The 24,038-nt window shown below is 39.2% G+C and overlaps 1 protein-coding gene across 3 annotated transcripts in view; it reads left to right on the plus strand.

The window, feature by feature from the left end:
• Positions 1–12,267, plus strand: part of USP32 (ubiquitin specific peptidase 32) — a 79,323-nt gene extending 67,056 nt beyond the window's left edge. For all 3 annotated transcript variants that reach the window (XM_066979730.1, XM_066979731.1, XM_066979732.1), the window contains exons 27-34: positions 1,026–1,210; positions 2,362–2,448; positions 2,958–3,078; positions 3,777–3,968; positions 4,545–4,839; positions 5,281–5,714; positions 6,329–6,421; positions 6,958–12,267. In XM_066979730.1, the coding sequence (XP_066835831.1) occupies positions 1,026–1,210; positions 2,362–2,448; positions 2,958–3,078; positions 3,777–3,968; positions 4,545–4,839; positions 5,281–5,714; positions 6,329–6,421; positions 6,958–7,131 (1,581 nt within the window). In that variant the 3' untranslated portion in view covers positions 7,132–12,267. The remainder of the gene's footprint in view (positions 1–1,025; positions 1,211–2,361; positions 2,449–2,957; positions 3,079–3,776; positions 3,969–4,544; positions 4,840–5,280; positions 5,715–6,328; positions 6,422–6,957) is intronic.
• Positions 12,268–24,038: the final 11,771 nt, after the last annotated feature.

The raw sequence follows: 24,038 nt of genomic DNA on the forward strand, positions 1-24,038 counted from the left end.
ACATTAGTGGATCGTTCTGTTAGCATGAACTGCTCTTCATAAAAGCATCTGTAGTTGTGTTGCACTCTAAATGTCAAAGTTGAGTGACTGAACACCTCAAATAGCCATGTGTTCAGTGTGCACTGTCTCCTGACTTCAAAGTCTGCTGACATTTAGAACGTAGGGGATGTGGGCTGGGAGGCTATTTAAGTTGCCCCTTCACTGGGTGTTTGTATGAGGCTGTTTTGCTTTATTCTCTCATGGTGGCCAATAGCCACTTCTATCATTGCCATCTTGATTCAAGTTTGGTAGAATTTCGTATGTGAATGGTACAATGCTTGTGGGCTGTTACAGTCTGCTAGTCCTACAGCTTGCAGTAGGAGTTGTGTGGAAGGAATTCCAGCAATCCATGCTTGTCATTGTCAAAAGGCTTATCGATGGAAAGGGTCATTTGTAATAAATTTTTGCAAGGCAGTAGTGGTTTACTGTGCCTAAGTGTCATTCAGTCAGTGTGTTAAATCTTTCTTATAAATGAGAGATGTAGCACAAGGCCAATTTGTCTGCTTGGAGTAAGTTGTGTACAGGTCTGCAGTGCCTCCTTAAATGTAAGGGTTTTCTTTCTGGATAGAATGTAAACTTGCCTAGTGTAGAGGTCATTTGGGGACAGGTAGTAACATCATTAGTTGCCTTTCTGCAATACAACATTACCATTTGTTGGGAAAAGTAGGAAATATTCATTATATGAAATATAAAAAATTGAACATGGTTGAATTAGATTTATGCTGATACGGTGTAGTGCTTAATTAACATTGCTGTGATATCATAAAATACAAAAAGAAAGTTTTCAGGTAGTTTCAAAACAGTTATCAAACTTTACTGCTTTTGATATCGAAAAAAATGTTGAAATAAAGTACTTTCAATAGAATTAATTTTTGTTTTAATTGCTGAAGCCTAGAATATAAACCAAGGTCAGCATCCAAGTAATTATGGTAATGTGAATTAATTCATACTTATATCTGAGTCATTCTTTTATTTCACATTTGCAGATGCGGACAGAACTGTATTTTCTTTCATCTCAGAAGAATCGCCCCAGCCTCTTCGGAATGCCACTAATTGTTCCTTGTACAGTTCATACACGGAAAAAAGACCTGTATGATGCAGTATGGATTCAGGTTTCCAGGCTGGCTAGCCCTCTCCCACCTCAGGAAGCTAGTAATCACGCGCAAGACTGGTGAGTTCGGCAGGCCAACCGTTGACTTGAACTACATAATACAGTAGCTTAGACTTGTTTACAGAATTTTAAAAATATTCATTACTTCATTGATTTTAACTTCTCATAATAGCTCTGTTGAATGAAGATATGCTTTTGAATGTCAACAATTTTAGGAACAATTTTGTGCAGTTTTACCTCAAATGCTTTCTGTCTGCAGATTCTATCTAGTGGGTTAGTTTTGTAAGAAGTGACTTTAGAGTCCTAAAATTTTATAATGACAATAATTAAAAATACCTTTTAATCCTTTTTAGTATAGTTAAATGTAGTATACCTTCCAGTTGCACTTAAAGGTAGGTTTTACCCAAATTAATAGGCTCATTCTCATGCACTGATTGATAATTCATTACATCTGTCAAATGGAAAAATAACTGAACAGTCTGTCCTATGATAACATTTCATGTATTTTAACAATGAATTACTACATGGTTCATTCATCAATATGCCAGCGACTTTTGGCAGTTATTAGTAGCTGTGTAGACTCTAGACTAACTGATTTTATGTAGTCAGTTTAAACCAGTGAGCCTGTGTCCAAGTTAACTGGGTTAGAAAAGAGATACAGGGTAGGATGCTGTCCTGTTTCTTTCAAAATCAGTGAGTGCATTACTCTTCATTTTCTGTAATTGCCACTACATGTGGGAATTTTTTGAATGCCTTCAGAAGGCATGAGGAAAGGGTCAGTTACTACACGTGTTTGCATTATTTTAGTTTTCAGAACGTTATATGAAAAAGTTCATTTCCAAAGCAGGAAGAACTGCGGTTGTTTAATGGATTTCCATTTCTATTCCTCTGCAGTTATATTAGTGTGCTAATAAAATGAAGTAGTACTGATAGTAGTATGAAAATGTGTGACTATGCCTACTAAAGCTTTAAATGTCTTTTTTTTAATAGCTCAATGGTGATCCTGATGAGTAGACTTAAAGCTAATGCTATGATATGTGTATTTGGAATTTAGGTGACACAAAGGCAGGTCTTATTTCAATATCTTATGCTTAATATTCGTTATCGTTTGGATTTTTTGTGTGTTTTAGCAAATAGAGTGAAGGAAGGTCAAAATTAATTGGCAGTCTGAATGAAACCTATGTTTCATGTCGTGTTCTCTTCTGTTTCAGTGATGATAGCATGGGGTATCAGTATCCGTTCACCCTAAGAGTAGTTCAGAAGGATGGAAATTCTTGTGCTTGGTGTCCATGGTACAGGTAAATTGTTCTTTTTAGATTTAAGGAAAGGAATCACTTCAGCAGAAATGTAATTTATGGTAATGGGTTTTTGATACGTTTCAGACTTCAGAGGTAATATCAATAAGAATCTAGAATCTAATTTAACCAAAACCCTCACATGGCAGACTTTCACTGCAGAATAGCTTTTATGACTTGGAGAGCTGAAAGCCCCGCTGACAGAAACCTTAAATTAGGAGATAGACAGGAGATTATCAAAAAAACTCTTAACCCCTTACAATTTTCTGTGTGCATATGTGCCTATATGCAGGCACGTACATGTACATATTTGGATGATTTGTGGGGATTTTCTGCAAAACTAAACAGTTTTAGATGTAGATCACCTGTCCTTGCTAGTTTCTTTGCAATTTGGAGAGTAAGAACTAAAGTGGACCCTGAAAGCGTGCTTGGAATTTTTCCAAAGGGTGAAGTAAGGTAAAGCCAAAAAGGGTTTGGACAGTTCAATTACCACATCTAACTTTTTGTCTTAGATTTTGCCGTGGCTGTAAAATTGAGTGCACAGAGGACAGAGCTTCTGTTGGTAACGCTTACATTGCTGTAGACTGGGATCCAACAGCACTCCATCTACGCTACCAGACATCACAGGAACGGGTAAAATTGCAACGCAAACCCTTCATTGTTTGTTAATAGTTCTGGAGTACAACCCATTTCGCCAAGACTAAATTAGGAAGGCATTCCTTTTTCTTTTTTTCATTAGGCATTTGATTCTTACTGTATCAATTTTCTGTTAAACTAGAGGCAGTAATCACAGAACAGTATATTCTGTGAATAAATCAGTTTCTTAATGTTACACCTCTTACATAACCATAATGTGGAAGGGAAGCTTCTAAAAAGCCACAGCAGTGTATTTATTGCCCGTTGTGAGTTGTGTTTGTTCTAGCCACAATATTTTACAAAATATGTTAATTTGATAGATTTTCTAAGGATGCCAGCACCATAAACAGTTATCCATATGAGTAAATCCATTTGATTCATTGAGTCTACAAAACAGATCTAAAGGTAAATACATGGCTGAGTTAAACTAGAATAGCTATTCAGATTTATGAGCAGAACCTATAACCTTGTGCTTCATGGATGATTTTGTAAACAAAACCCAAGAATAAGGAGTGCATTATTTGTATGTCTGCCTCTTCATAACTGAAAAAAAAATCTGCTAAAACTTAGTGCATTTACTTTTCATCTTTAATCCTAAATATAACTATATGGTGTTATTTGTACGATACAGTGAACAGTCTTCCTCTGAGCAGTTTGTATGTTTCCAAGTCAGAAACAGTTCTATCTCACTTCAGATTGTAGAAGAACATGAAAGTGTTGAACAAAGTCGACGAGCTCAAGCAGAGCCCATCAATCTGGATAGCTGTCTTCGAGCCTTCACCAGTGAGGAAGAACTGGGGGAGGATGAGATGTACTACTGTTCCAAATGCAAGACCCATTGTCTGGCTACAAAAAAACTAGATCTTTGGAGGCTTCCTCCTATTTTGGTATGATATTGTTTTGATTCCTCTACAGCAACAGAATCAAGCTGCATTGGTTACAAATTGGAATCGCTAGCTATGTCTTCTTGTTCTGAATAAGATTTGCTTTTGTTCAGTCTCAGGAGGGGAGTTGACTTAGTTCACGTCATGCATTTCTGTACTGCAGGAAAATAACAAACCTCAAAACCTTTTTTATCTTTTTAACATTGCAGCATAAGAGGCATTTTGCGTTCGGTTTTGTCTGTTCTGACAGAGTCACACTTTGGCAGTGTTTCTGGCAACTTGATCTTTTGTCTAGTTGTGTAACACCTGCTGTTATTGGTTTTGAAACTTGGTAGGTTATTCAGAACACCACAATATGGATCACTGAAGTGAAGCAAACTTTTCCATCATTTCCCCATGAAACATTAGTTCTGTATTTTACCAGCTTGATCCCACAATCCAAATTGTTACATACTATGTGGTTAATCCTTTTATTAATATGTGATAAAATGTGTATGCTTCAGGAAAAAAATACCTTAACAGTTATATTTACTCACTGTGATATAATCCTTTATTTTTCTCTAACATATTTGTCTTTAGATCATTCACCTGAAAAGGTTTCAGTTTGTAAATGGCCGCTGGATAAAATCTCAGAAAATTGTTAAATTTCCCCGAGAAAATTTTGACCCAAGTGCCTTTTTGGTACAAAGGGATCCAAGTCATTTTCAAAGAAAGCAGTTAACTCCTCAAGTTGATGACCTTCCTGAACCACGGACCCCTCTCCAAGGGGAGTCTAAAAAAATAGATCTGCAGATTACTTACACAGCAGAAGGAGATGCACTGAACAGAAGTCCATCGTCCCTTAACACTACTAATGTCTTGAATAATATCAAAGGTAGGTAATAATTAGGGAAGGTTCCAGTACATGCTGATACTTGGGAAAAAAATAGTTTTATGACTTCTTTGTTTGCTTGTTTGCCAAAGCTCTGCACTTATTCTGAAATGATCATTTCTGTTGTTTGCTCTGGAAAGCTTAGTGAAGCTCTACCACTTAAAAAAAATAATAACAATAAAAAAATTAGTGACAACAAATATTGGCACTGTCTACGTCAGTGTAGTGGTCTGGATTAAGAATGAGGAATTTGTTCGTGCATAAGAGTTAAATTTCGGTTTATAAGTGTGTGTGTGACCGCAGATACTTCTACTCTTACATAGTACTCAAAGTTGCAATGAAACTGTTTTTTGGTGTTTAGTTATCTGAAAACAAAAAACTTTTAATAAAAATTCTCGACCATGTATTTACTTACCTTAATAGTCCACATGTTTTCTATTCTAGCATCTCCATCTTTGGGAAGGAAAAGTGGAACCAGCTGTCCTTCAAGTAAAAACAGTAGCCCAAATAGTAGCCCAAGGACTTTAGGAAGAGGCAAAGGGCGTTTGCGGCTACCACAACTGGGTAAAAACAAACTATCAAGTAGCAAAGAAAATTTGGATGCAAGTAAAGAGAACGGTACTGACCAGGAACAGAAATTTACTTCTGATCGAAGTGATGCTCTTACCAGAGGGCAGATTTTGGGTGGTAGCCAGAGTGAACTCTATACTGCTCAGGACAATGAGATGACTCTAGCCAACGGATATATTTGTGAACAGAATGCATATAGTAATGGCAGTATCAACGGTCAAATTGATAACCACAGCGAGGATGATATTACAGATGACCAAAGAGAAGACGTTTGTGTTAACCCTATTTACAATCTATATGCAATTTCGGTAAGTTGGCTTTTTATGCGAGTAAACTATCTTTATGTGGCATTGATTTGACTAAATCTTTTTATTGTTTACATTACCAAAAGTAGAGACTTATCAAAAAAGAGAACAAAGTAGAGCTATTGTCAGCAAAGTAAATTTAGTATAAAACTGAACGCAGCTCAAAAGTATCTGCGTGTTTTTTCTTCTTGAGCATGTAAGCTTAGTAAGCTCCAGGCATTTTAAAAGGAAAGAAAAAAAGTGAAGCACAGTCAGAATTAGCACCAACATTGGTCGTGTGAACATTTTTAGCTTTTTTGAGGTTAGAAAACAATGAAGTAAAAATTGGTGGTAAAGGAAAAAGGCAGAAAGAGGTGTGAAAGGGAGGCTGCGTTTGGATCGGGCATGTTGAGCTGCTGGGCTCAGCATGCATGAGATGTTTTTGGCATATTTAATGTGCTGCTAATTCAGAGGAAAAAGGTTTTGTTTAAGAGAATATGTAACATTTAAGCATCTTTGGCATGTATAGATTGTCATAAACCATTGTCACTCAGTTAAAAATCATGAATTTCTTCTACTGCTCTGTGAATTCTTAGTTTTGATGTTTGATCCAAAATTTTCTTCTTCATTTTCTTCAGTGCCATTCAGGAATTATGGGAGGGGGTCATTATGTCACTTATGCCAAAAACCCAAACAACAAGTGGTACTGCTACAATGACAGTAGCTGTAAGGTAAATCGTTTGTTTTTGTATCAAATAATTACTACCTTGGGTACCTAGAGGCAAAGAAACTTATATTTTGTGAGAACTGTTCTTTTAAAATCATTAACATTTCAAAAGTATTTCAGACAATTATTAAATTTTTAATCTAAAGTATATATACATGAGATTTTTTTCAAGTTAACATCTGTTCATCAGCTGCTGTAACGTGGTTAAGATGCTTATTTTGTACAAAAATGGAAATGTTACTAAAAATGGAAGTCCAAAAATATTTTTTCATGATGCTAGCTGTTTTGTATTCAATTACTGAATAATTAAGTTCCAATATTTCTAAGTATTTGCATTTAACACTATAAAATGTCATACTTTTCAAGTAAATAATGGAACCTGATAGCTGTAATAAGGAAGACAGAAAACATGATCCTTCTTGTTGTAAACAGCCACTTAAAAATACCGTTTCTAGGGCAATTGTGTACATTTTAAGTTCAGTGACAGTAACACAATTGTACCATTGCCTATTTCAGAATGTGTTTTTCTGTTTTTTTCAGGAATTGCATCCCGATGAAATCGACACCGACTCTGCCTACATTCTTTTCTATGAGCAGCAGGGGGTAGACTATGCACAATTTCTGCCAAAGATTGATGGCAAAAAGATGGCAGACACAAGCAGCATGGATGAAGACTTTGAGTCAGACTATAAAAAGTACTGTGTTTTACAGTAAGCAGATGATCTTCCATGGACTGTTTTGAGAATGTGAGGGATAACACCCTGAAACTTACATTTGGCAAAAATGTTATTGAAACAGATAAGCTAAGTGTAGTTATTGTACCCTGTGATCTGAAAGCACAAAAAGAAAACCCTAATTAAATAGCAGTTAATATAAAGATAGTATTGTTTTGTTCTGTTATCTCACTACATGCTCTAAACATTTCTGATGTTAGACATCAGGCTGAGACTGCCATTTGGCCTTTAAATAAAATGGTTTGAGAAAAGCCAACTAGGACCAAATAAGAGGTAAATTTAATAGTCCAAATAAGAGCTAAACAAAGTAGTGTAGAGTTTACCAACTATTCTAACAACCCCCTAAAGCTCTCTTTAGATTTAAGATAATGGGGAAAAAAATGTAGTGTTGTCTTTGGACAACATGATATTGCTACCTCCTTTTTCCTGCAGTTTTATTGCATTTTATTGGCAAAACAGGGAAAGTAAGAGAACGGAAAGTGCACAAATTTAAAGAATGAACATCACGAGTAGGAAAAGTTTCCAGTTTTGCCGCCACTAATGTGTCAGTTGCTTTCTTTCTGTATGTTGGGAGCACAACCAAATTATAATTTGAGGTGAGATTAATTTCTACTCTTGAATGGTTTATTATAACTGTGTTTCCTCCACGTGTTGGCTGTGCAGATCAACAAGTTTCAGGAATGGCTTTTCTGCCTGAAGTGTGCTATCTTAAACTTTTGAGATGCCTCATTAAGAAACTTCAGGTTGAAGAGAGTAGCTGTGATTACACGCATGGTGTCTTAAAATGTGCACATTGCACAAAATGTTCCCAGCTTTTGGAAGGAAAGATGCTTGAGCTTATGTTTCATAACTGGTGTTGCTTTTAAATTTGCACTTTTAAAAATTCGTATAATTAAATTCAAAAACATAGTTTGTTTTTGTTGTTGTAAGGGCTCTGGAGTGAATGGCTGTGAATTATCCACTGTGTATTTCAAACAAATAAGAAGCTGTGGTTGTCAGGTAGCTATCGTAGCATTCATGGAATTGTATTATTTTTTTATTGATTTCTTAATTTAATAGGGTTTCTCTTTTCAAACGTTGGTTGCCTTTCAAATTTTCTTTCTTGTAACAGGTTATGCTTATACTTGCAATTAAAACAAAATTGCTTTCCGTGCCCTTGCAAGATGCTCTTTGGAGTCAGTGGGCTTACTGCATGAAGGAAAGCCTGAGCAAGTCTTAGCAGAGACTGGAAAAGAGATGGTTATTTTTTGAGTAGGCGTTTCTTTGAACATTTTCAGTGTTAAATTGTTTGCATATATGAATGAAGATAAACGTTTCACCTTTTGTTCTTCAGCTGAGTCTAAGAAGCTTAATAATTTCACGTGTCATCTTCCAAATTATTTAGATTTTGTATCTTCACTAACAATTGATACTTACATCATTGATCTCTGAGATAAATGTTTGGCTTCTTTTTAATGTGTTTTACAAGAATGCCAAGCCTACCAGTAACTGTATGATTTCCAGAAGGATCTGGGTTTTATCCATTAAAAAAATTGTATCAGCTGATCTTGCTGTCCGTACTCTGGCAAGAACTTCCCTGTCTTCGTTGGAGGTTGTGCCTCTGTCAGGACAGCAGATGAGATCCCACTTAAGTATTGTCTTACTTGTGAGGTGTTGCTCCCTATCCCGTTGTTCTGGTTTGATCCCGCAGGCAACTCAGCACCATGCAGCCTTTTGCTCGCTCCCCCCACAGTGGGATGGGGGAGAGAATCTGAAAAACAGTAAAAAGCTCATGGGTTGAGATAAAGACAGTTTAATAGGACAGAAAAGGAAGGGCAGGAGCTGTGTTTCAGTACCAGCCACTTCAGAAGCAGCTCGAACCCCTTCATACACTGCCAATATCTCTTTCAGCTGCAGTTTAGTGGGCCTCAGAATCCCCGACTCCAAAACCCTAGGGGTTGGCCTCGAGTCTCCCTGGGCTCTTTCTGCCAGAGGCTCCAGGTGGGGCTGTTCTCCCCAAGGGCCCCTCTAGTCCTGGTCAGAGTATTCATCACTCACTTCTTTGCGAGTCATACACCCAAGCCTCTAGGGTCGAGGTAGATTTTCCATCCCAATTCCTCATGTTCTCTAATGGTTGTGCACGTAAAACCAGGGGGGCATGCGGTGTGTACCCCCCATATCCTCCACTTAAGCAGAGCAACGCTTACTCCTAATAGCTGGGTGGCTTCCCTGCCCTCTGATTCCAGGCTACTGGTCCCGTTATCCCAGCATCAGAGCAGCCAGGTGTTGATGTGCTTGCCTGGATGATGGCTGAAACCCTTTGGGAGATAATTGCAGCTGACTCAGGGGTAGGAATTGGATGTCTGCTGCCTTGTTTATGTGATCTGCCTCTTCCTCTTGTTCCTGTGGTAGCCCTGCTTCAGAGCAGCCTGCCTCGTCCGCTTCTTTCGCTTCTTAGTAGGAGTTTCTTCTCTTGCTAAATGAGCTAACCCCTGTGTTCATTGCTTCTTCTTGAATATAGGAGCAGCTGACGCTGGCATGGGCTGGTTCAGCTGCAGTGCGTGTTGCGGGGTTGGATTAGCTGCAGTGCCTGGCATTTTTTTGTCAGATCTGGAGACCTTCCCTTCCCCTTGCGGGTGCTGAATAGCGTTGAACAGGGCTCTCGGTAGGCAAGGGCCAGGTCCCAGCACATGGCAGCAGTCTGTGTCTCTCTGGAATCACCAGCGTGGCAGCATACTCTTTCCAAATATTTTCCTAGCTTGTCAGGGTTCTGCACTTGTTCAGGGGTACAGTCCCAAAGCACTGGAGGTGCCCGCTGCCCCACGTACCTGCCCATACCCTCCCACGCTCCCGGTCACTCCTAACTATGCTGCCTCTGGGCAGATCTCTGCGTGGCATTCTTAAATAGCTGTTTAACCTTAAACAAAACAAGAAACGCGTTCAGGAGACATAGCAATAGGAACATGCTGGTTTGAACATCCCAAGGTTATTCAAAATTCTCAAGAGATATTGTGACTAGCCTGGAGGAAAAGGGGAAGGTGAAGGAGAAAGGGAAGGTGAAGAAGCGTGGGGAAAGTCTCCCCCCTGTCTCCCCCATAGACTGTCTCTCTAGGAAAAAAGGTAAAGAATGTAATTATTAGTAGTTGCTAAGAGATGGTTCCTGAAGTATGAGGACGATGGTAATGTAGAGTACAAACACCAGATTAATCTCACAACCGGTAATTTTATCACATCATAAGCCACTGTTACACAGTACAGCAAAGTGAGAACCTTAAACCAGACCCCAGAGATGTTCAGCAGGGACAGGGAGCATAGGCAGCAAGCGAGGTGTTACACAACACGGTTCTGAGAACAAGCTCAACTCCGAGAGCAAAAATTCCAACATTGTGACCAGCGACTGTTAAACTAACACAACGCTTATAACAATTCTGTTTTAACGTGCTCTGCTCAGCTCTGTTGTTACCTCAACCCTTCGTGCCCCGCGTTGGGTGCCAAAAGGACGGCTGTGGTTTAACCCGGCTGCCAGCTCAGCACCACGCAGCCGTTTGCTCGCTCCCCCCACGGTGGGATGGGAGTGGGAATTGAGGAAAAGAAAAAAGGAAGGTAAAAGCTCATGGGCTGAGATAAAGACAGTTCAATAGGACAGAAAAGGAAGGGAAAACAATAGTAATAATAGTGATAAAAGGCTATAAAACAAGTGATGCACGATGCGATTGCTCACCACCCGCCCACTGATCCCCAGCCCATCCCCAAGCAGTGGCTGCCCCCCCGGCCAGCCCCCCCAGTTTTGTGTTTGCAGGATGCCCCCGGTACGGGATATCCCCGTGGCCAGCCTGGGCCAGCTGTGCTGGCCGCGTTCCCTTCCCCGCTCCTCACGCACCCCTGGGCAGCATGAAGCTGAGTCCTTGGCCCTGTGCAAGCACTGCTCAGCAGCCCCTAAACATCGGGGGGTTAGCAGCGTTGTTCTCCTCCTGAATCCAAACCGCAGCACCACACCAGCTACTAGGAAGAACATTACCTCTGTCCCAGCCGAAACCAGGACACCCATATGCTCTTTTATCTTGAAAGTGGTCTAAACACTGAGACAGAAGAAAGGCGCAAATTGTGAGTTTCTAGGTTAGAAGGTTTTTTTTCAGTTCCCGTTTGTCTGTTCCTCCCTGCGCAAACTCCATGAAAAGTGAAAGATTTTCAACTGATTTACTTTAAAATGTTTTATTTAAGCAGGTAGCACAATCTACTAATGTTATTTTGATCTTTTGTGTTTGTTACATTGGTTGTAATTAATTTTTTAAATTAAATTAATTCATGATTTAGTAGTAAATTTATTAAGTTAACTATTAACTATATTCACTTTGTAAATTATTGTATAAAACTTATTGACAATGCACTGACTTTAGAAAGATGTTAATGTACATAAATACCTTGTAAATAAATAGTGTTGATGTACTGGGATATGAGCTGTATTAAAAAAGGTATCGGTAATTGTATATGGAGTGAACCTGTTTATCTGTAACTATATTATTCAAACAAATTAAATACTGTGGATGCAGATAAAGTGTCACTTCTTGTCAGATAATTTTTACTATCTTTTTTTTTGTTATGAAGTTTCTGTACTGTTTTCATTAAGCTTAAATGTATTTTTCTGTCCCAAAGATTGAAATGTGTAAGCATACAGCAAGTCTTTGCTATTTGTCCAGCATTGCTCTCAGCAGAGCTGAAATATCTTTGTAGTTAGTTCTACATTTTAATTTGTTTTAGTTTTCCTTTTGAGAACATTCTGATTGGTTTTTAGATGTAGTCCATTTAATCTTATTTAAAATGTGAGCCAGTATACACGAGAGAAAGAGAGTGAGAGTGACATCTCTCTCCTTCTTAGCAATAAGTCTGAAGAACTAGCGCACTGAACTGCATTTAATGAAGTGTTTCCCTCATTTTTCTGTGCTGTATTTTTGGTAGACCTGAAATGAGATCAGTGATGACTTGAAAGCACAGAGGCTGCACCTGGAGATCCTAGTTACCTACCCCTGAGAATCCTTGTGTTGGTTATTAAAGTGCAAAAAAAAAAAATCAAACTTTTTGAAATATTGTTTTATTTTTGTTTGTATAGCTGGACAATTAAAATTCAAGCTGTAAGGTTCTGCTGGGTCTCATGCAGTAATTAACGTCTCCTTTTGATTTTAACAGAAAGTAGATAAAATAAAGGTTTTGCTTCAAAATGTTCCAGAAAGAATGGAATTTTAAGACAATTATGCAAAGATTTCTATCATTTGCGAGTTTGATAGTAAGCTGAGACACAGCTTTCAATGGCGTATGCTGAATTTTTCCTTCAATTGGCATCGTGGCCATGCAGTGGTGCTCAGCACCACGGGGTGGCAGCGCTGCCTGCCCTGTCCAGCCAGCACTTTCTGAAGTTAAAACTCTTCACGTTACAATAGAATCTGAAGTAAGTGGTGCTTAGTAACTTTGTACTTACTTGCTTTGTGCTTAATTTGTTTAATTACTTTTGTATAATTGATCATGGACACTTTGGGTTGAGCAGAGTACCCATTTTCATAAGACAGAAACAGCTCTCAACATACGATTCATACAAAAGACATAGGAGCAAAAGGAAAGATGCAAGTTAAAAAAAAAAAAATACAGTTCATAAGAACAGGCCAAGAAATAACAGGTCTGTACTGCTCCGTGTAGGTGTTTGTTCTTCTCCAGATATTAGTTTGCATAGGTGGAGAATGAAACTGCTGGATTAGCCAGCAAAGGAAATTCTTTCCTGTAGCTAAAGGAAGAGAGTCACATGCTGTGGCACAGGCAGTCATGGTTTCCTCTCATTTTGTTTTGCAACCTGTTACGTCTGTAAAATCACAGAATAACTTGGGCTGGAAAAGAAGAGGTCATCTGCTCCTTCTAGATGTTACAAGTAGGCCTTGCATCAGGTATTGTACCAGCTCCCTGTACCGTGGACGTGGTCAATACAGAGGGTGATGTTTTCAGATACATTTTCCTTTTCTTTATGGGTCTTAGCAAGTGTGTTTGCTGTTATGCACCGCTAGCTCAGTAGGTTGCCTTCTTTTCCAAACAGTTTATGAAGGGAAAAAAAACTTGAAACCACTCCGAAGCTCATCTTATTTCTTCAGGTAGTACTAAAAAGTGGAATTTCAGGTAAACAGAGGCTATGAATGGCTCTTTAGGAGCATGCACTTCATCACGAGTCCCAGTAACTACTAGGTTAATGCTAATGGCAGAAAGTCCTTGGGAAAAAATTGCACAGCATACAAAATGATCTTAATGTGGTAAATTTTAACAAGGAGCGGGCTTGTTTGATGTCCTGCTGCTGGAGGAAGCACTTCTTTCACGTGTCAGATCCATAGCACGGATTTACAAAGAAAAGATGAAGAATATTTGAGAAAATACTGGTCTTTTTACTCAGTCGAATATTAGATTTCCTCTAGACTCTTGTTTACAATGCATGCTTACTGGTATTATTTTAGTGCATGCCACTGTCTTTCAGATGTGCCCTACTGGTAGGTTTTTAGATGAGGCAAGACTTCAGGTTAATAACTGGAAAGTCAGAGGGAAAAGTCTTTTGTTTAATCACTGGAGAGATAACAGCTCTGAGACAAACTTACAGGAATAAGAGGTCAGAATTCATCGTGGTGTTGTTTCAATGTGAATTTGTAGATGGATTTCACTTTAGAAGTAAAATAAAACTTCAGAAGGGTTTGTATGCAGTCATTGCTTTGTGGAATTTCTCAAAAAAAAACCCACCCTGAAACCATAACTCTAATAGCTCTGATAAGCAGACTATACCTGAACTGTATTTCCATCCAAAACTGTTCTGTTGTTTCCAAAAGGTAGGTTCTGTATTTTCCCAGCTCAATCCCTTGTTCAGTAGTGCAGTTTAATAGCAATTACATTTGTTCTTAGACAACAATCCGTTTCAAAAGTAAGTGAAATGATCTCTTATGTATGTGAAGGTTTCACTCTTGGAAACAGTGCCTCTGAAACAAGGATCTTTGAGAACTTGGTGTACAGTCTTGGTGTACTGTTATGTTCCAGCTACTGCTTCTACATCTATGAGCATTTGCTCACGTATTTTCTTGACGATATATAATGTTGAGACATTTCCTCTGAGCAGACACTGGCTGTATGAGACATACTGCAATTAAAATAATGTGTTTTTTTTTTTCCAAAAAGGAAGTAAATCTGGTTGAGCTGGCAGCTGGACCAAAGTCCAGAGTAATCTGGCCTATCAGGAGTCATATATCATTTGGTGCTTGTTTGTTTTTTGAATGTTTCCAAAAACATTGTGGTCATGTTTAGCTGGAAATGAACTATTCTTATTTTATGGCCCTTGAGCTAAATGGATATTTAACCAAGGAGTAGTGTGCATCAGTATCACCGAGGATCTTCCGAGGATGGTAACAGAGAAGCTGTTGTCTCAGTGAAAATGAAGCAGTCTCTTGCTGTATTTATCAGGTGCAATTGGATGATACTTGCTCAATGCAGTTGTCTTTACTGCCTAGTAATACATTTCTGGAGCATTCATAACATTTTTTTTAACAAGTGCGAAAATTCACAGTGATGTTTGAGTCATTTGTGTGTTTTCAATGTTGAAAAACTACTTTGATTCAAAGACTAGCATCTCTAGTTGCTCCTATTGTGAATTTCTCCTATTAAGGCTTTTAGGTATTAAAAGTGAAAGAAAATAATCTAGGTACCTCAGATGTTCATACGTGCTGTTTTCAGTAATAAAGCTCTATTCAGTTCTGAAGTCTGAATTCACCAAAACCAATCTTGCCGTGGTGATGTGACCTGTGCTGAAGTTCTGCCCAGGTACCTCTGCGTGTGTCTGACAAGCTAAAAACACGTGGCCTGCGCTTGAAGGTAGGCAGATAGCCTTTCTTCAAAGAGCCAAGTCCAAGAGCTGAATGGCTTTTGGTCTTTCTCCTGGGAGGGAGAGGGAAAGAAGCAGAAAGGAAAGTACCTTCTTATGCAAATACTCTGTTTTCCTCAGCCTGACGGGAAGCCTGGATGTACCAACTGCTGCGAATGCCCTGCTGCCAAAAGGAGTTGACCGCTGCCACTTCCCCCTAAATCTAAAAAGCCCAACTCCAAAAGTAATTTTTATCTTTATTCAATTGTTTTCATCTGTTCTGGAGTTGCCAGTTATGGCTGGAGCGTATCCTCTTGGTCCCCGCACTCCCTTCGGTTGGCACAGGAGATTATGTCACTGGTTTTCTCTGTATAGGCCGTTTGTCCATTATCTACAGACTGGGGCCATTAAGTGTCCTGAGAAAGCGCACGGACTGCAGGCACAACTGCCCCTGGCTGGCTGAGCGCCCACAGGATCAGCGTATGTATTCATTTCAGCTTTTGTTATACTTTTTTCCCTTAGGTCCAGTAAATGGATGCAAGAAGTTAGTAAAATGCAGTCATCCATGCTTGCTGATTTATCGTTTAATGACAATAATCCTGACAGAATCTTGGAAGACCGCGCCTTTTGTTTGGGACCTGCCTCCAGCTTCCTTGTTCATGTGTAAAAGATTTCCTGTTACTGAAAATTAAAAGCAATGTTTGATAAGGGCTGGTCAGCAAAATCAGCCACAAACTAGAAATAATATTCAGGATACTTCGAGATTTAATTTAAATCTGTATTTTCTGAGCATGTTTGTAGAATCTAGAAGTGCTGCTCTTGCTGACAGTTTCTCTCTGCATGAGTCTCAGTAGCTCACAAAGAAACTAAGTAGAGCAGATGGGTAAGATACAGGCACCCAAATATCCTAGTTTTTGCAAGTTAGTTTTGTCTGTGCAAACAGTAGCAGTAGGCTCTGAGGCCTGACAGATCTCTAACAGTTAAATGTTTTTAGATGTATTTGAAGCTGGCATCCTACTGCATGTTTATTGCATCGTTTCAGTCTAATTAACATTGCGTAGACTTCCATGGAAGTTACTCCCTACTTCACGGTCAGTATTTATGGTCAAACGAGTGGCATCCACATGGTTTGAAGGAACAGCATGCGTTTTTTGCCAGTAATAGCACTGTGCATGACACGACAGCAGTTCTCGAGTACTCTCAGATTCTGATATCCTTCCTAGTCTTCAGGTGCAAGCATCACCGCAGTGGTTCCAGCTATTTGTGTCTGTTGCTAATATAAAATCATAAAAACAGAGCTGAGAGAACGTACCTTTACCTGACTTTCCGAACCTTGCATTCTAACTTTTCACACTTTGTTTAAAAGTCAGGACTACAGAGCAAACAAATACCCGAAGGTGGGTCACATACTGCCTTTGTTTGTCAGCGTTCAGGTAGTTCCAGCCGCAGCAATAAATAAATAAATACAGCAGCAGATGCTTCACAGCCTTTGTTAAATGTTTGATCCCTGAAAATATAGGATTTCTTTTACTCGGTAAGCAATGTCGTTTATCTTAGTATTGTTGAAATTATTTTTCAGCATCAGATTTTTATTGGGTGCAAAGTACAAAGGAGATGGCTTATAGAGCTCTCGTGTGAGATGACGATGCTTTCTGCTTTGTAGAAATAGTAGAGTCAAACTGTTCTGCGTATTGCCACTTTGAACGTTTTCAGTGAGAGTAGACAATACAAATGAAATAATAACTGTGTTTTATTATTTTTCATAGAACTACTGAATCATAAAATACTTCATGTTGGCCAGAACCTCAACAAGTCATCTAATCGAGCCTTCTGCTCAAAGCTGTGTCAGCACGGAATTGAGGCATGGCCTAGTACTTCCAGATACTGTTTATTTTAAAAAGTTAATAAAAATAAAAAGTTAAATGAAGATGTTCTTGTCTGAAGTACTTTCTTTTTACTTTGGTTTGTCAGTATTCTGTCACAGCCAAGCCGGACTTTCAGATCTTGTCTGCTAGTCCAAACTCCCTTCTAACTTACTCTTCTATGCCTTTTTATTTCTTCCAAGTATCCTGTGACTTACATTGTCTTTACACCATCCAGCTGAGGGCAGGTTGGTCAAACTAAGGTAGAAGAAGTGAACTAAACTGGCAAATAAATTGGAAAGGTGGTGGGTTATGTGCTGGCTATATTTGAATCATAGAAATAGTTTGAGACAACAGGCTTGACTTGGTCTTACTGGGCAGCGTCAGAGAAAAGCTTGGCCAGGTAATTTTACTTGTTTAAAAATTGCTGAAATTGGATATAGGAAGCCCAGCATTCATTTAGGCCCTCCATGTTTTGCATACAGTGGCTGAGATGGTTTGCAGATTAAAAATTATCTCTTCATTTAGTGCAGCATTTTGATGGAGAAAATATTTACACATTATAAATAAACCTTGGCCTCCCAATGAGAAGCTGCCGGAAAAGTAAAGAGTTCATGTTAAGAAGTGGATAACAACAAAGGAAAACTGCTGCTTCAGAGCCAGAAACAGGATCCAGCACCACCAGTGCCGAATTAAGAAAGTCTTACAAATTATGTTTGTGTTACAATGTTTGGAGCATCGAGACAATGCAAGGAACAATGTGATTACAGAAGTCTGGCCCTTATATTGTTAGATCCCTCCTCCGAAGTGCTCCACCGACAGTCTGGCAATTGCCCCCGCGTGCTGCTCGTGGTGCCAGTGCCACACAGAAGTGTACTATGAGGAGAAAAAAGCGTGCAGAAGTTGTTCATAAAGTCTTGCCCAAGTTAGGAGGAAGAGTTCAGCAGCGGGCAGTGGATGAACACGTCCTGATGTCTTGAATACAGCATCCGCTTCCCCCACGTCCCCTCCACTTCAAGACGGAGAAGGAAGTAATTGCAAAGATGGAGCCAGCCTCTGAAGTGGTGCGAGGCAGGAGCCCACAGACCGGTTTCAGTAAGAGTGGTGCTGAGCTGATAGGAAAGGAGAACCTCAATCCCCAGGAGGCAGCGCAGCCGCGGGGCAGGCCGTGAGTCCCCGGCCCTGGGGGTTTCAGCACCCGCCTGGGTCAAACCCTCAGCAGCCCGGTCTGAGCGCACCTGAGCCTGCTCCGAGCAGGGCGCTGGGCCGGAGACCTCCGAGAGCCCTTCCAGACTGAATTTTCATATGATTTGAATGCATTTCCAAATTGACAAGGGTAGAACTGGCTGGAGTTTTAGGCTCCGACGTTCAGCTGTTCATGCAGCAATCTAAATCAACCCTTCATCCAGCTTCTGGGTGTTTTGTGTTCAGATCCGCCAGCAAACAGAACAGAAAGTTAGGTGAATTTTTGCTAGATTACGTTTTCCTTTTGATATGTAATAAAACTGCTTTGGCTATTTTTTTAATCAAAAATATTCACGTTACGTGAGTGTGCTTGTCCAAGGGACAGGAAAGGATTCCACACAGGAAGGCCCGCGTGATGCATATCGACGCTTAGTGCATGCTCGTGTTTACAACCTTGCTCATGAGCAAGTGAATTGGAAATGTTTGCTTGCCGTGTGGTCTTTCCTTTTTATCTTCAGTTTTGATTATGAAAATGTTCCTGTTTAAAAGACGTACGCAAGGGAATAAACCGTTGGGCCCACGGCCTCTTTGAGCCCAGGCAGCCCCAGTGCTTGTAACAAAGAGAACTGCAGTGGAAGCTTTTTGATAAAATGTTGGCAGCATATCAGAGGACCAGTTTGGCCATGAGATGTGAACAAAGATGTCACACTGGGTCTTTAAACTTCTTACCTTTCCCCCTAGTCACATATCTTTAAATGACTGAGTGAAATATAAGCTATCATGCTATTACCTTTGGAGTATGTGATATTTTCAAATAATGACTCAGTTAACCAAGTCATTAAATTCTGCTTTTAGCGTAATCCAGCGTTTTGACTGCTCAGTGAGGCATGAGGCAAACAAGCAGCAGTTTAAAGTGGTAAGAATTAAGAGCGGCCTGAAGAATTATTGGCTTTTAGCACAAAATCTGTAGGAATAAGAAGCTTGACTTGTTGTTTCACCTGTTTTCATTTAACTGGGGAAAAAACATTAGCTTATTTTAAAGTAGCCTTCTCTTTCATGGGAGTGACAGGCAGTCCAATATAGCAAAAGCCTGAGTGTGAAGAAGGGTAGAGTTCAAATAAATAAAAAATATCAGGAGTTGATTAAAGGAGGGTAAGGGATAGAATGCAGATGTGAATATCCCCTCCTAACGTAGTTCACTCGTGGCTGGGCTTGGTCTCGCTTCCTTTAACACCTGGGTTTTGATGTTTCAGGGTAGAAAGCAGACACCTCCTTTACCTCAGCTTTTGTGTTCAAGGCAGCATTGACCCTTTGTCTAACAAGTGCTCGGGCAGGTTATAAATCTGTAACTTTGCACTTCACCTTTTGTATCTTGCTTAATGACCTTTTAAAAATAAATGCAGAATAGCTGAAGGAAACAGTATCAGGAATGGAAAAGCTGACACGTAAGCAACCTGAGCTCTGATTCTTTCAGATCGCTCCAGTCTGTTAAACAAAACTTCTTTTTCTTTGCTTTGTGGTTTAAAAAAAAAAAAAAAAGGAAAAAGGAGGAAAAAATGGGTCAGGGGAGTGTTTTCTTAGCTGGATCTGTCTTATAATTCAACTGTAAACTGCTTACTGGAAAAATGCTGCACAGAGTTACTAGCCTGCTGAGAGAGGCTTACAGTCATTTAAATGTGAAAACAGGTTCTTTGCACAAATACCTGCAATTTTGTTTTCAGGTGTTTGTGCAAAGTTGCTTGTTTCAAGGGATGCTTGCAAGAGCCATTGGGATTCGCTTTGTTCGTTTTTTGTTGCATAAAATGAATAACTTTAGATTCTGATCAGGTTCTTTTGCTGTTTCCCACAATATTAAATTTAATGTATATAGCCTTGATATGAAAAAATGTATGATATCTTTTACCTGATTCCATGAAATATATATTATTCCAGAGGAATGTATTACTACAAAATGTTAAAGTTCTCCATCTCGATGAAAGGAAAAAGTAAGTTTCCAACATTTCAAACCAGTACAGTATTTTTGTGATGGCTATAAAAGGTATTTTGGACTTGTGTATACAATAGTAAAGCACCGACATTATTTTCTATTGTTTATGTATTTTGCTTAAAACAAAAGCTTACTCCAAAGGAAGGCATTTGAGGAAGAATACTTGCAGAGAGAAGCCAGCTTTATTTTGGTTGGCCGTTCTGGTTTATCAGCTAAAAAAAACACTGTACGATTTACAGAGGGCTTCAAACTGCTTACAGGTGCCTTTGCCGCAAACACTTTTAATGTAGAAAATCCATGCTAATGGACTGACTTGTGCTGATAACTACTTGAAATAGATATGAAATATTTTCAAGTAATTTTACTACTTAAATCCCCCAGATAACTGGGATACCAAAAGCGAAATGAGAGTGTGTTATGGGCAGGTCGCTGCCGCTATTTGTAATTTTTCCACATCCACAGCTGTACACCCTGGATCAGGATGAATAGATTCAGGGTGAACCAGTTGTCAAGCGTCCTCGCAGCCTCTTTTTCTGCTGTGGTTCTTTAAATGGTTGCTGCTATCTGTCCTCGGAGGTAACAGCGAGCCTTGTGTCTTGTGTGTGCGTTTCCTCAAAGGCACAGCACTCTGATAGATGTTATAAGGTCAGTCTGAAAAATGTCTTAGGTACCTCAGCTTGTCACAGCACGTGATGCAAGTGCTAGCAGGGTGACTAAAGCTGTGCTCTGTGCTTTGAGGGAGTTCGTAACCTTCATGCGCTACGTGCTTGTGCTAACTTCTGGGGGCAACACTGAACCCTACATGAGACTTTTTTTTTTTCTTCTGTTAGGGCCATAACTGAAGCTTTATTGCAGAATATTAGTATTTCAGTCCAGCCTTTGCAGTTACCTGCTGGAGATACCTTTATGTGGCAGGTTATTCCCCGGCTGGGAGCCTCAGTCTGTCAGATTTGGACCTTTGCACTTTGCGTAGATGATCCTGCCTGGGTTACAGATTCACACGGTAAATCACCCTGATCTAATGTGTAAAGAACATCCTACTTAAACAAATAGCGTTCCACATCGATTTGGTTTAAAGTGGTATCGATGCCTTGAGCCCAAATGTCTGACTTTCTAGAAAGGGGTGGTCTGAGAGGAAGCAGCACTAACCTGGGTGATTTACAAAGCTGTCTACGGAATTTCTTGATTTTCTGCTAGTGTCTGATACAGGTATGAGGAACTCAGCTTCGGGAACCCAGCATGCATCACTGTGTGCTAGTGAAAAATGCAAACTGCCATCACAATAATAAGTTTCACTCCTGGCCTTCTTCCCAGATAAAGATTAAAACTTAAATATGAACTTAAAATAATTTGTAATGGAAATTGTTACAGATCGATTTTAAAAGTTGCCTTTATAGTAGTTTTTGTAGAGGCCAATTTCTTCCGGGCTGGCTAGCTATTTGTCTTCATCTTTCTGAGCAAAAATTTTATCCTCCTTTTGGAAAGTCACAGCTGAGTGAATCTTAACTCTTCTTAATATGAAGAGTTGAATAAAGGGTTCCTACTGACACAGAACACAACTGCTAAATTTTGCCATATAATTCATTTGTTTAAAAAAATGCAAATTAATTTTCTGATTTTGCTTTACAGACTATTTTTAATCCTTACAGCAAACTTCAGATAAACGTTTCAAAAAGTTCACTGAATTAAAAGCCTATTTTTACTATTGTGGGATGCTGCTAGGATTCTGATTTACAATTTACAATTTGCATCTTTGCATATGTTTAGGAGTCAAGGACTGGGTTACACAGCTGGTTTGCTCCTATTAAAGGCTGGTAGTGCTGCATGTTGCTGTATGCCATCTGTAATCCTGGGACGTTTTACAAAGGTGTTGGGGAGCAAGGGGTAGGCAGAGAGGAAACTACTGTTCTTCCAGTTAAAGTTAGAAATCATGTTACCTATAGCATAATACCTTAGTATACCTATAGTATAATACTCTTAGAAGTCATCAGTTACAATCAAATTCCTCTTAATAAGAATAAATAGTGATGGAGATCTAGAACACACTGCCAGGAGCTTCTTTCAGAACTTGCTGAGCACAAATTCTAACTGAGGAGTGGTAAAAGCAGTGGTATAAGAGCACTGCCTTTTCTTAAATTCCCTTTAAATTAAGTTTGAAGACAAGCAGAAAAACAACACAAGCAAACATCAAGATCAGGTGCAGATAAGTAGACTGTTGCTAGCTAAGCTTTTACGGAGTGTGCAATGCAGAGAGCGTGATATGATGTTGTACTGAAAATGATCTATTTGCCATGGAGTATCCTGGGATAATTGAATGCGCTATAATGAGGGCACAGGATGTGTTAATCATTCCATTTCAGCTTTCTTGGCAGGAACTTGGCAGTTGGTTACAGCAAAGCAGGCATGGATATTTAAGTTTTTATTACCATTGCCCATGCGACCGGCAGGTTTATTATTGTACTGTTCTTCCTGATTTTCTGAATGGAGAAGCAAATTACTCTGCCACTTTCATATGCCCTGCTGGGAGAAACTTTTGCAAAATAACTGTTGTAAAAGAAACTTTCCCTATCAACTTCTATCTGTCATTTTTTTTTCAGCCTCCATTTAACCTGGTTAACCAGAAAGTTGAAAACTCTAGTAAGGGCTGTCTTCTGGAGAAGTTGAGACTGACTTAGCCATATATATCTTAGTCAAAGGGAGAAAATGAGCTATTGGAAGAGTTAACTCCATCTTATGCAGCTTAGTGTTTGTGCTCTTTTTCCTTTGTAAATAGATTTATCTGTCAGAGTTGTTTCTGTGTATGCTTCTGTTGCACAGCCCTTTTACAGACCTCTTTGTGCATTGCCTCATGTTACTGAAACAAGCCACCAGGTTTCACCAAACTGACATCTCTATCTAACAGCCGCATCTGCTACTAAGGTCATTTGGTACTTGCTGAGAAACACTCAAGCATGCTATTTTTTTTTATTTTTAAATAGGCTTTATATGAGGCATTTGTAAATCATTATCTGTTATCCTACAAGCTCTTATCTGTCCCAGTCTTGAAATATTTCTGTGGTTGCAACAGAAATTGCACAGACTTTTAAAATGTATTCCTATGTAACCAGAATGTATGCTGTTTATGAGCTTTACTAGCTGTTTTTAAAAATAAATCAGTATCAGTATACATTTTATCACATGTGCATTCATATCTGTAGGATCAGAAACCCTAACATCCCATTTATGCTCCAGCACTGCAATAGTAACAATCAGGACAACAGAAACCCATTTCATTTTTTTCTTTTATATGAGTGACACCGGAGTCCTTTTTGCACTGCCAGATAAGACACCATGTTCTCTGCTGCTCAAACTTCTGTAAAGCTATGGAAGTAAAAGGAGCTTTGGCATTTTTTCTGCTTACAATCTCCTTTATAGTCTTCATCTGACTGTCATAACATCCAGTTCCCCAAAATGTTTTAGTTATATCAATGATTTGGGGCACTGCAGTTCTCTGAGTACATGAGAGTTAATAGTGCATCCTCCCTTTTGCTTATTTGTGTTTGAAATAAAATGCTGCACAGAAACCTTAGTAGCTGTCAGTTGCAGAGAGTTTCAGCTGAACAGGATGGAGGAAAACATCAGCACCTTGGTGGTTGACTTCATGCCTTCATCCTCCTTTTTAAAGCAGCAGCTTTCTTTCAACTTAGGTAGGTTACTGTTTTTCTCTTAGGATTATTCCTAGGTTCAGCAGGGACTGTTGGATTCCAGAACACACAACATTGTGCCTACTGCATGTAAGAAAGCATTTCGTGTAACGTGCAACAAACTCAGATGATTGTAGGTTTTCAAAGATACAGCTTTCTTGACAGAAAAATACAATGATTTATTAAGGCCTTAATCTCAACATCATCATAATCAGCAAAATGTAAAACTGTCTTTCTCTCTCATAAATTCCTCATAACCACACATATCTATAAACTAAATCAAGATATTTCTCCTACGTGCTGGGAACAATGAGCAGTCTC

This window comes from Anser cygnoides, chromosome 18 (assembly GCF_040182565.1).
Source record: "Anser cygnoides isolate HZ-2024a breed goose chromosome 18, Taihu_goose_T2T_genome, whole genome shotgun sequence".
Taxonomy (NCBI): domain Eukaryota; kingdom Metazoa; phylum Chordata; class Aves; order Anseriformes; family Anatidae; genus Anser; species Anser cygnoides.